Genomic DNA, 12,240 nt, shown 5'->3' with positions numbered 1-12,240 from the left:
AAGTAATTTTTGTCAAATTTAATCTGTTTAATGCTCTTGGAATTTAATGAAACCTCACCATATAGAACACTCATACAAAGCATCATGAGGCATCTCAGGCAGTCAGAGAATCTTCACCCAATCATGAGTAAAAGAGAGGTTTACACACCTTCACTAATGAAGCACACATTGTCAAAGCACAGAAACTTACGGTCAGCAAATTCTAACAGAGCAGCGAGCTCTGCTGGTATCTCCAGCAACCCAACATCCTGCAGAGACAAAGAGAAAGATATTAATTGAGAAGGTGACAATAGGTTTATTTGTCTGTGTGTGTACATTTGTGTCTGTTGCGTGTATGTTTTTGTTTGTATGTGTTTCCATCTGTGTGAGTGTGTGTATGCATGTCTGACTGTGTGTGTGTGTGTGTGTGTGTGTGTTTTTGTGTAAGTGTGTTTGACGTTTACAGTGCAGGAGATAATTTGACCCACCGTGTCTGCACCAGTTAACAAATATCTGACTGCACTTATCCCATTTTCCAGACTTTGCCTCATAGCCCTGGAGCTATGACAATGTAAGTGAATGTCTAAGTACTGTTACATTGTTATGAGAGTTTATGATTAAATTACCCTTTCCAGCTGAGTGCTGACTCCCACCGCCTTCTCCTTACTCTCCTCTTAGTCTTCTACCTCTTATCTTAAATTGACGTCCCCTGGTTATTGATCTCTCTAATGTAAAAAGTGCCTTCCCATGACCCTCATGACGTTATAGACCTTTACCAGGTCTGTTCTCAATCTTTGGTGCTCCAAGGCAAATACCAGTCTACCCAATCTTTCCTCATAGCTCAGATCTTCCAGCCCAGGCAGCATCCTGGTTCATCTCCTCTGCACCTTCGCTAATGCAATCAATCCTTCCTATAATATGGCGAACAGAAATACAAGTAGTACTACAGTTGCAGCCTAACAGTCCTTACTACAATTCCAGCATAACGTTGCTGCTCTTGTATTCTATGACTTGGCTAACAAAACAAACTATCTTTATATGCCTTCCTAACCACCTATCTACCTGCCCTATCACTTTCACGGATCTGTGGACATGCACACCAAGTTCCCTCTGACCTTCAATACTTTCCAGGGCCCAACCATTCATACTGTATTCCCCTTGCCTCATTAACCCTTTCCAAGCTTTTCCAGGTTGAAGATGTCACTGTTATGTTCTCTTGACATTCTCCTGCATTGTATAGCTGTTCTCTTCACTATTCATCTCCCTACCAATAAGCTGCAAGATTCAATGTGAAAAACCAAGGGACCTTGCAGTGTGTTAATGCAGTCTTTGGAAGGAATCTCTCAATGAGAATTGCTGACACAGCCAGGATAATCTTATGATTGGATCTACTTATTTCTGAGTGGGACAGCATTGATAATCAGCATTGTTCGTCGATGTTGATGGAATCATAAAATTCCACTTTTGTTATATTGGATTTTAGGATTTTCACTGGAATTATGGGCATGACATGTCAATGTGCATCTTTAGTAACCACTGAAAATGGAAAATCAGCATCCTTACTGAGGATTTATCAAAACTTGTATAAGGTAAACTTTAAAGAGCATGTGACAGCAAGCTCAATTCCTGGTGCTCACAGTTACCTGACCAGATTAATGTCCTACACTATACCAGATTAACACACTCAAAAATTAACATTAACATGTTTATAACTTGAGATGTAAGGTGTGTGATTTGCCTAGTTTTGAATATAGTTTATTTTCAAATTTGGATTTGAACTAGTGGCATGTCGGCTTGGTTTGTGTTCTGAAAGCATTCAATAATCAACTTGCAAGTACTTCTGTTGTCACAGTGATTTCATTTCAAACAGTATGAGAAACACTTCCTGGGGAATCAAGAGGTCTGGTTTAGAATGGGAGAATTTGAGAGTGTACAACATAAATTGTACAGTGCTCATAAATAAGATTCTGGAATTTTTGGGGGATGTTTGGGATAACTCCTAAAACTTTCTGAAGTGGTGTGGAGGGAGAAGCAAAAGCTTTTGGGTTTTAGTAGGACAGTTGGAGAGGGCTCAAAAAAAAGATTTACCAGGATGTTGCCATGCCTGGAAGGTTTGAGTTATAAGGAGAGGGTGATAGGCTGAGACTTTTTTCACTGGCATGTAGGAGGTTAAAAACCTTAAAGAGGTTTATAAAATCATCAGGGCAGAGATAAGGTGAATAGCAAACGTCTTTCCAAAACAAGATGGTGTATGACGTATTTTTAAGGTGAGAGGAGAAAGATTTATTAGGGACCTAAGGGGCAGGTTTTTCACACACAGGGTGGCTCGTATTTGGAATGAACTGCCAGAAGAAGTGGGAAATGCAGGTACAGCTACAACGTTTAAAAGACATTTGGATAGGTACATAAATAGAAAAGGTTTAGAGGGATATGCAAGTAAGCGGAGCTAGTTTAGTTTGGGAAACTTGGTTGGCATGGAAGAATTGGATCGAAGGCTGTTTCTGTGTTGTATGGTGCTATGACTCTATGAACATCCTGACCTGACCTGTATCATACATGTGATTTGTGAAGTCATTTGTGAAAATGAAGCTCCACATTGAGAGCTGAGTTATGTAAAATTGATACTGATATAATAAATGGTCAACCTCACAATGCCCCGACAAAAAAATCTGTCCATCTGTCGTCTTCTGTATTTTTTAAAATGTTACTTCTGTTTATTTCTGGCCATGGTTTCCAGCTCTTGCCTGAGTATATTTGTGCTGTGCTGTCTCTTTGTTTACCCTCCTTAGTCTATTTGAAACATACAACTATCAATAATCTATTTACATTAATAAAGCTGACACATCCAACCATGATCTTGTTATCAACATTGCCTAATATATATATCACATCAAATACATGTAAAATATATCACATCAAACAGAAACATTATTCCAGAAATGTACAGGAGGAAATTAATTTAAATTAGTGTAAACTATTTCTGAAGGTTACAGTTTATGGAAAACATAGTAGAAGGAGTTCGCTAATCCATTGTCAATATGCCAGTGATTACATTTGGTCAGAACTGTGTACTATAATACCATTACCGTTACCCCACCTTTTCCCCATTTTTAAAAATCCTTCCTTTCCAAATACACATTCGAAGCTCTTTCAAATAATGTTATAATCTTTCACTCTTTAGATATATGTTCATTATCTGAAGTTCACGTTTTGGGAAAATATTGCTCCCAAGTTCATTCTTCTGATGATCCTTCTCTATGGCTCCTTGTTCATTCCAATAAATCACAGAAAGGTTGATTTATGAGAAGCATGCAGCACAGAAGGCAGCTGCTCAGAGCCATCATGATGGCTTTAGCTCTTTGAAAGAACAAACGTACGTGATTCCACATTATTACTTCTTGACTGTAAACCAACAAGGCCCGCATTAGCAAGTATCTTTCCAAAACTCCTTTAAAATTATTTATGGAATTAACATTTATTCCTTTTCAGGACTGGTATACAGTTTCAAATCTTCCCTTTAAAACTGGCCACAACTGCAATGCAATATTAAAACTGTTGTGAAGTTCACCATTTGTATCTAATCACCTCTTGATTTCGGTTCCTCTGCTCTGTTGGGAAATTTAGTGTATATGTTCTTTGCTTTGCTTTGCTTTGCTTTTCTTTTATCCTGATTCCTGTTCCCTGATCATACAGCTTCACGCTCCTGATGTTAAACTACATTGTCTATTTTCCTGCCAACTTCACCAATTTATTTTTTATCCTCCTCATTCTGCTGTATTTGATTAGTTTGGAACTTGCATTTGATCAAAGTCCAAGATCATTTTGCTTGTGTTTGAATCATTTTTATTAATGGGAAACAAAAGATCTCCAAGGACACACCCATAACCCTATCCTGACAATATGAGAATGTGCTTCAGTCCCTGGTCAGTTCTCCATCTATGCACCATATTGCTTGCAAAACATTATATTTTAAATTCGTTTTTTAGTTTTTGTAAAATCCCAAAATATACATTTCATTTCTCTGCGTTGATGTGTATCTGCCTATTCTGCTGACCTGGGGTTTTCCTCCTATAAAATCCCATACTCTTCCTTTCACTTTCACATTTTTATGTAGGCAACAATCTTCTCTGCCTACGTGAAACTTTTGTAATAAAATAAAATTAAAAGCCATTATAACACAGATCCACAGGCACCCTCACTTACACATCCTACCGATCTAGAAACGTTTCTGTCTAAAATAAAACAAAGAACTGCAGATGCTGTACAGGACTTTGGTTAGGCCACATTTGGAGTACTGTGTGCAGTTCTGGTCGCCTCACTTTAGGAAAGATGTGGAAGCTTTGGAGAGGGTGCAGAGAAGATTCACCGGGACGTTGCCTGGAATGGAGAATAGGTCGTACGAGGATAGGTTGAGAGTGCTAGGCCTTTTCTCATTGGAACGGCGAAGGATGAGGGGTGACTTGATAGAGGTTTATAAGATGATCAGAGGAATAGATAGAGTAGACAGTCAGAAACTTTTTCCCCGGGTACAACAGAGTGTTACAAGGGGACATAAATTTAAGGTAAAGGGTGGAAGGTATAGGGGAGATGTCAGGGGTGGGTTCTTTACCCAGAGAGTGATGGGGGCATGGAATGCGCTGCCTGTGGGAGTGGTAGAGTCAGAATCTTTGGTGACCTTTAAGCGGCAATTGGATAGGTACATGGATGGGTGCTTAAGCTAGGACAAATGTTCGGCACAACATCGTGGGCCGAAGGGCCTGTTCTGTGCTGTATTGTTCTATGTTCTATGCTGTAGATCATAAAAGAAGAACAGAAACAGCTGCTGAAACTCAGCAGGCCTTGCAGCATTTGTGGGAGAAAGCAAAGTTAACATTTTGACTCTTCACCATTTCTGATGACGGGTCACTGGACTTGAAATGTGAACTCTGCTTTCTCCCCACAGATGCTGTCAGACTTGCTGAATTTTGCCAGCAACTTCTGTTTATGTATTTATATCCTTTGTTGTTCTCTGTCCAGTTACTTCCTTTGTGAAAATATGTCTTAATTTTTCAGAATACGCTTCAAGTTTTTGGCACATTATCTACTGTCTTCTGAGTTCACAGATAAAGCTTCCACACATTCCTTCATAAACTGTGATATTAAGTATGAGGAAGAACAAAGAGTGAGAATTGTTTGGCATAAACTGGCAGAAAAATTAGTAATATTGCTTTCAAAATGGTTTATGTATAAGTGAGTGGCACAGTGGTTAGCACTGCTGCCTCACAGCGCCAGAGACCTGGGTTCAATTCCCACCTCAGGTGACTGTGTGGAGTTTGCACATTCTCCCAGTGTCTGCATGGGTTTCCTCTGGGTGCTCTGGTTTCCTCCCACAGTCCAAAAATGTGCAGGTTAGGTGAATTGGCCATGCTAAATTGCCCATAGTGTTAGGGGCAGGGGTAAATGTAGGGGAATGGGTCTGGATGGGTGTGCTTAGGCAGGTCGGTGTGGACTTGTTGGGCTGAAGGGCCTGTTTCCACACTAAGTTATCTAATCTAATCTATCTAAAGAGTTGGAGAACTGGAGCTGGCACCCTAATGTTAGCACCAAAGGATTTATTTTCTCCGAAACAAAGATATTGCAGATGCTGGAGATCTGAAATAAAAGTAGAGAAGGCTGCAGAAATTTAGCAGGTCTGGCAGCATCTGTGAAAAAAGAAACTGAGATATGTTTCGTGTTCAATTTGGCTCTCCTTCAGAATGAACTTAGTGACATGAGACAAACACAATTCAGATGATAGGCTATGCCAGCCAAGTGGAGCAATGGCTGAGGCTGTGGAAAATTTCTACAAGTTAAAGCAAAGGGCAGTCTGATGTCACTGCTCAATCCAAATGTATCAAGGGCAGTTGCTTACTTCAGAGAACTTGACAATTGGTTGAGTGGATTTTGAGGACCGTCTATCAAAGCTGTAACCAGGTGGATCACAACCACTGACACTTCAAATAGAATCCAAGCAGAGACTTACAGAAGTAGCTGTGTTGCTCTCTTTGCACTTTGCACTACTGTCTGGAGAGCTCGTTAGAGAGTTCTGTTGCCTCCTCCAGGAAGGATCAGTGGCATTAAATGCCAATCAGGCATTTCATAAGATAGACCACAAGACCATAAAATATAGGAAAAGGATTGGTCATTCAGCCCCTTGAGTCTGTTCTGCCATTCATCCATGGCTGATATGTTTCTCAATCCCATTGTCCTGAAACCATCAATCCCCTTACGAAATACAGAATCTATCTAACTCTGTCTTAAATACACTGTTATGGATCAGACCAAGCCCTCTCAAAAATTATAAAGATAGCCGAGCCCCCAACTTTTTCTCATTTTTACAGGCAAGTGTAAGGCATTCCAGATGTAATTCGATTGGCTTGAAGCTAAAAACACTTTATTCTTGCACGAGAGCTAAAATACAGACAAAATAAAATTTTTAAAAAGCTTAACTCTAAGAAATACTTAACATGTCAATATATGTTAACTACCACTGACTGGCTGTTCCAAGATCGTAATATCCCATAAACACACCCTTGGCAAAGTTCTAGCAGCAGTAAGAGAACCCCAGCATTTAGGTGTAACAGAGAGGAATAAGAGCTGCTACAACCAGCTTCAAGACCCCAGCATCTGCCAAAAGTTAAACTAAAATCCCAGTTCTGTGGGAGCTTGACCCCACCCATTCATGCTACTTCTGTGGTTCCAGCTTTAAAAAAGCTCCAAGGCCTCATAAACTGTTCATTTTATTGACTTCGAACAGACACTCAAGGCCTCTGTCTCAACATCTCTTCATTAAAAAAAAAGGTCAAAATCCACCTCTTAAAGCCATAGTATTGTTACATCTCCCCTCTTAAAGAAAATGAAAAATCAATGTATAAAGGTGGCTTCATTTTAAAAACCTTTAATCGTATGCTACTAGTCCACTACAATACATATACATTATTATATTCTAAGCACGCAGATATTCAATGTTGCAGTCCATTTCGTCTGTTCCTTCCCACCATGGAAAGTCTCAGTCTTCACTTAGCAAAGTCATGACAATGTATCGGCAATTCGGTTTTTTTGTTCTGCCACATGCATAAATTTTTAAATTAAATGAGTGCAATAATAAGCTCCATTTAAGAAGTCTGGAATTTTTATCCTTAACTTTTTCCAAAAACTTTAAGGAGTTATGATCAGAATAGAGTATAACTGTCTCAGACATATTACTGGCAACTTAAATATTGAAATGATGCAACAGCAACACCAAACTCAAACTCTCTTTCTCAATTGTGGAATATTTCTGTGATGAACATGCAACTTTCTGGAAAAACACCTAATAGATCTTTCAATCTTCTTGTCATCTTCTTGTACAAGTACAACACCAACATCTTTATCACTCACATCAATAGCCACATTGAATGACTTTGTGTCATTAGGTGTAGTCAACACAGCTTTCAGGTTGGCAAATGCCTTCTAACACTCTTCCATCCACTGAAATATTATGCACTTCTTCAGCAGGTTAGTTGTTGGAGCAACCACTTTGCTAAAATTTGGTATGGACTTCTTACAAAATCCACTCAGTCCCAGGAATTGTAGTACTTCCATCTTCAGTGGTTCATTCTGGGAAACTCACCAATAATCTTTGTTTTCACATCCTGTGAGGCTATCTGTCCATGTCAAATGACATGGCCCAGGAATGTGACTTGGGCTTTTGCGCAATCTTAGCCAGGTTTATCACCAAGCCTGCCTTCTGAAGTTGATCAATTAAATGTGATAGATGCCCTAAATGTCTTTCCATGTGTGACTAATCAGAATATCTATGTACACCACACAATTGGGTAATCCTGAAATTATCTTATTGGTTAGTCTTTGAAATGTTGTTTGCGCATTTTCCATACCAAATGGCATGACTTTCAACTGGTACAGTCCATTCAGTGTCAGAAAAGCCAAAATTGTCTTCAGTATTTTGGATAAAGGTACCTGTCAGTATTCTCTGAGTAAGTCCAACTTAGAAATATAAATAGCTTCTTCTAATTCTCAACATCTTCAATTCTCTCGGCAGAAGAGGTCACTGCAGATGCTGGAGATTGGAGTCAAGGTTAGAGTGGTGCTGGAAAAGCACAGCAGGTCAAGCAGCATTCAAGGAGCAGGAAAATCGCCATTTGAAGGGCTTTTGCTCGAAACGTTGATTTTCCTGCTCCTCGGATGCTGCCTGACCTGCTGTGCTTTCACAGCACCACTCTAATCTTGACTTTCAATTCTCCTCAAGTTCAAACTGTGGAATAGGATATGAATCAGATTTTGTAACTGAATTGACTTTGCGATAGTCCCCACATTAGGTACCCTCTGGTTTTGACATCATTATTATGGGTGAAATCCATTCACTGCAACTTACTTTAAATATTTGAGATTTTGGTGAAGATTTGTAGTTCAGGTTATGGATCTGAAAGCATTTACAGGAAAGCCACACATACTGACCAGATACTCAACTACAGGAGCAACCATCCCAACACCCACAAATGGAGCTGCATCAGGACATTATTTAAATGGGCCATAACACACTCAGCAACCAGGAACTATGAGAAGCTGAGGTAAAACACAAATACAATGTATTCAGGAACAACTGTTACCCAATAAGCACAGTCCACCGATTCCTGCACAACAGATCTTAAAAGGAAGACACAACATGTCCAGAGACTCTAGCCACCCTACCATACATTAAAGACATTTCAGAGTTGACGACCAGACTACTCCAGTCCCTAGGTGTCATGGTGCCCACAAACCTACAACCACATTGAAATAGCTCCTGATGAATTTAAAGGAGCCCATACCCACAGCCAACAGAACGAGCGTCATATACAAAATACCCTGCAAGGACTGCAACAAACATTTCATTGGACAGACGGGCAGAAAACTAGCCACTAGGATACAGAGCTGGAAATGTGTTGCTGGAAAAGCGCAGCAGGTCAGGCAGCATCCAGGGAACAGGAGAATCGACGTTTCGGGCATAAGCCCTTCTTCAGGAATGGGGAAAGTTTGTCCAGCAGGCTAAGATAAAAGATAGGGAGGAGGGACTAGGGGGAGGGGTGTCGGAAATGTGATAGGTGGAAAGAGGTCAAGGTGAGGGTGATAGGTCAGACTGGGGGGGGGGCGGAGAGGTCAGGAGTGGGAGGGGGAGTTGAAGTGTTGGGCCACAGGGTGGTTGGGTTGGTTGGTCCGGGTGTCCCAGAGGTGTTCTCTGAAATGCTCCGCAAGTAGGCGGCCTGTCTCCCCAATATAGAGGAGGCCATATCGGGTGCAGAGGATGCAATAGATGATGTGTGTGGAGGTGCAGGTGAATCTGTGGCGGATATGGAAGTTTCCTTTGGGGCCTTGGAGGGAGGTGAGGGGGGAGGTGTGGGCGCAAGTCTTGCACCTCCTGCGGTTGCAGAGGAAGGTGCCGGGAGTGGAGGTTGGGTTGGTGGGGGGTGTGGATCTGACGAGGGAGTCACGGAGGGAGTGGTCTTTACGGAATGCTGATAGGCGGGAATTGAACCCGGGTCTCTAATCACTGTGCCACCCACAAATATTGACAATCTTAAAAACCAATGAAACAATCTGATGCTTTGGGGATATAAGAGCAGAGACAGTTGAACAGTTGAGAGGAGAACTGCCAAGCCCCAGCATGTAAAAAGACTGCCCAAAAGAATCCCCAAGAAGAAGAAAAGAAGAAAAAATGAAAGCTGTCTAGTTTTGAGATAAGAAGTTTTGTTTTGTAAATCGTAATGGGAACTTTATCGGACCAGTATTATATAAGGAAAGTTAACAGATAGGTTAGAGTAAGGGATTGTAAATAGTTGTTAGTTAATTATTCTCTGTTTAACTTTCAGAAATAAAGTTGTTAATTTTTACTTTAACTAGTTCTTGGTCTATTGAATTTTCACAGATTACTGCACAGGATAAATCTTTTCTGTGTTGCTGGTTTTAAATTCAGCAGGGGAGTTTACCCCATGTCATAATTATGGGTGCTCGGGTCTGGGATTTGAACTAGTTTAGACAGATTTGAGTAGATTTAGGGGTATGGAAAATCCCAGCAGATTTAAACACTGATGATGTTACCTAGCATGGTGACGAAACGTCTGAGAACAAACCCACCAGCTCAGCGAGCAAACTTACAACTTAACTTTGATCATGTCATCTCTGAGTATACTTTCAATCTCTTTTTGAACCTGTGCTAACTTTAGAGAGTTAAGTCTACAAGAATGTTGCTTATTTGGAACAGCATTTACTATATCTACATCATGCATCAGAGTAGTACTTCTCAGCTTATTCCCACATGTGATTGCAATAACTCTCATTTTGATTTTCCAATGGAAGGTAACTCAATAATTTAAACCAATTTTTAAGAATTTCCTCAATGTCCAAATGAATTTGAAGAATGCACAATTCAGAAGCATCTGAATTTGATTTTTCATTCTGTGTTGTAACCAGTGACACATTCTCCTTTTGCTTTCCTTCCCGATCAAAATACCTTTTGAGCATATTCACATGACACACACTGTAAGATTTCTTCCTATCTGGCATTCTTATTAAATAATACACCACACTTGACTCACAAATCTTGCTTTTAAAGGTTCACCTATCACTGGAAATAACACTAACACTAATCTCCACTCGCGAAACAATGGAATTTTGATTTTATGTCTGTTTCCCGTTTCATTTCATCATGCTACTTTCAAATGCTGTCTAGCCAGCTCACCCACTCAATTTAATATTTCCTTAAAAATTGATACATAGTCCAACATATAGTCTCTGAACTCTGACTTACCAATTTTTCCTTAATTAATTTTAGTGGTCCTCTCACCTTATGTCTGAAAATGGACTGAAATTAGTTGATTCATTAGGTGCATCTCTAATTTGAGAAAGTACAAATGGAATTCCTTTATCCCAATCTTCTGGATAATTTTGACTATAAGCCCTCAACATGGTCTTTAAAATTTGCTGCCACTATTCTAATATTCCTTGTGATTATGGATTGTATACTATTGATTTAAAATGTTTTATTTCTAAGCTATCCATAATTTGCTTGGATAATTTTGATGTTAAATCTGACTCTTGATCTTATTGTATTTCTGTAGGTATTCCATATCTAGTAAAAGATTTGAGGAACTCTTCTACAATTCTTCTACCTGTGATTTCACATAATGGAATGACCTCTAAAAAGCGAGCAAAAAGTGACCATTATGGTCAGCAGCACTTTTTGTTTTAGGAAGGGATCCTATGCAATCAACTAAGACTCTTGTAAAAGGTTCCTCAAATGCTGGAAAAGGTATCATTAGGGCTGTTCTTTTCAGTGCCTGAAGTTTTCCTAGTGCCTGACATGTCTGGCAAAATTCAACCACAACTCTATGCAGTTCAGGCCAATAAAAATGTTTTTGTACTTTGGCTTGAGTTTTCCTGTCTCCTAAATTACCTCCTACTGGTACCTCATGTACTACCTGCTATACCTAATTTTTTTAACCCACTGGTAATACAACTTGATGAACTTCTAACCATTTGTCACCTGCCGGAATATGTAATGGTCTCCAGTTCCTTATCGGGACTTTGTTTTTAAGGTAGTAACATTCTGTGATACACTCAAATAACCTTTCACCATATTATATGCTTTTTCTCTTGTTTTTATGCGGTCCCTGACTTCCCTTGTCTGCTACAGTTGCATCATCCTCCCCTTTGTATGTTTCATCTTCCTTGGGATGAATTTCTGCTGTTTTTGCTGTCCCTTTATCTACAGTGCCTGAAATTTGATTCCTGACCCTTTTTGTCTCACTGTCTTATTTCTGGAAACAAGTCCTGGGCACCTAGTTCAGTCAATACTGACTGGGATCATGCACCCCAGGCCTCAATCTCCCATCCTTCCAAGCACTTTCAGAGACTCGTTTCATCAGTGGTGCCATGGGGTAGCCATGGCTGAACCTAGAATGACACCTACTGGAGCCCAGGATTAGGAGTGAGCTAGGTTGAAACTAGGTAATCTCAGGAGGCACTTTACATGCTGGGGGTTGAGGGAAGGCTGGGGAGGATGTCAAGGGGTCGTTTTGTTCTCACTGGACCTTCCCTTCCAAACATTCAATTTATCTGAATGCCTCTGAACAGACCATCCACCCCATCTGTTCCAGGAAACCACAAACTAGCCACACAGTCCTACTTGTCCTGTAAACTGCAATTTGACAAGCACATCTGAACCAGGGTAATACTAGCAAAGCTCTTAAAAGGTCATTAATTGAG

At 40.1% G+C, this 12,240-nt stretch overlaps 1 protein-coding gene across 1 annotated transcript in view; it reads right to left on the bottom strand.

Moving 5' to 3' along the window:
- LOC122562332 (unconventional myosin-XV-like) overlaps window positions 1-12,240 on the bottom strand; it is a 447,653-nt gene that overhangs the window by 233,000 nt on the left and 202,413 nt on the right. The window contains exon 24 of the mRNA XM_043715207.1: window positions 191-248. Coding sequence (XP_043571142.1) covers window positions 191-248 — 58 coding nt within the window. The remainder of the gene's footprint in view (window positions 1-190; window positions 249-12,240) is intronic.

The sequence above is a fragment of the Chiloscyllium plagiosum genome, chromosome 24 (genome assembly GCF_004010195.1).
Source record: "Chiloscyllium plagiosum isolate BGI_BamShark_2017 chromosome 24, ASM401019v2, whole genome shotgun sequence".
Lineage (NCBI taxonomy): Eukaryota > Metazoa > Chordata > Chondrichthyes > Orectolobiformes > Hemiscylliidae > Chiloscyllium > Chiloscyllium plagiosum.
This window is presented reverse-complemented; position numbering and strand designations above follow the sequence as displayed.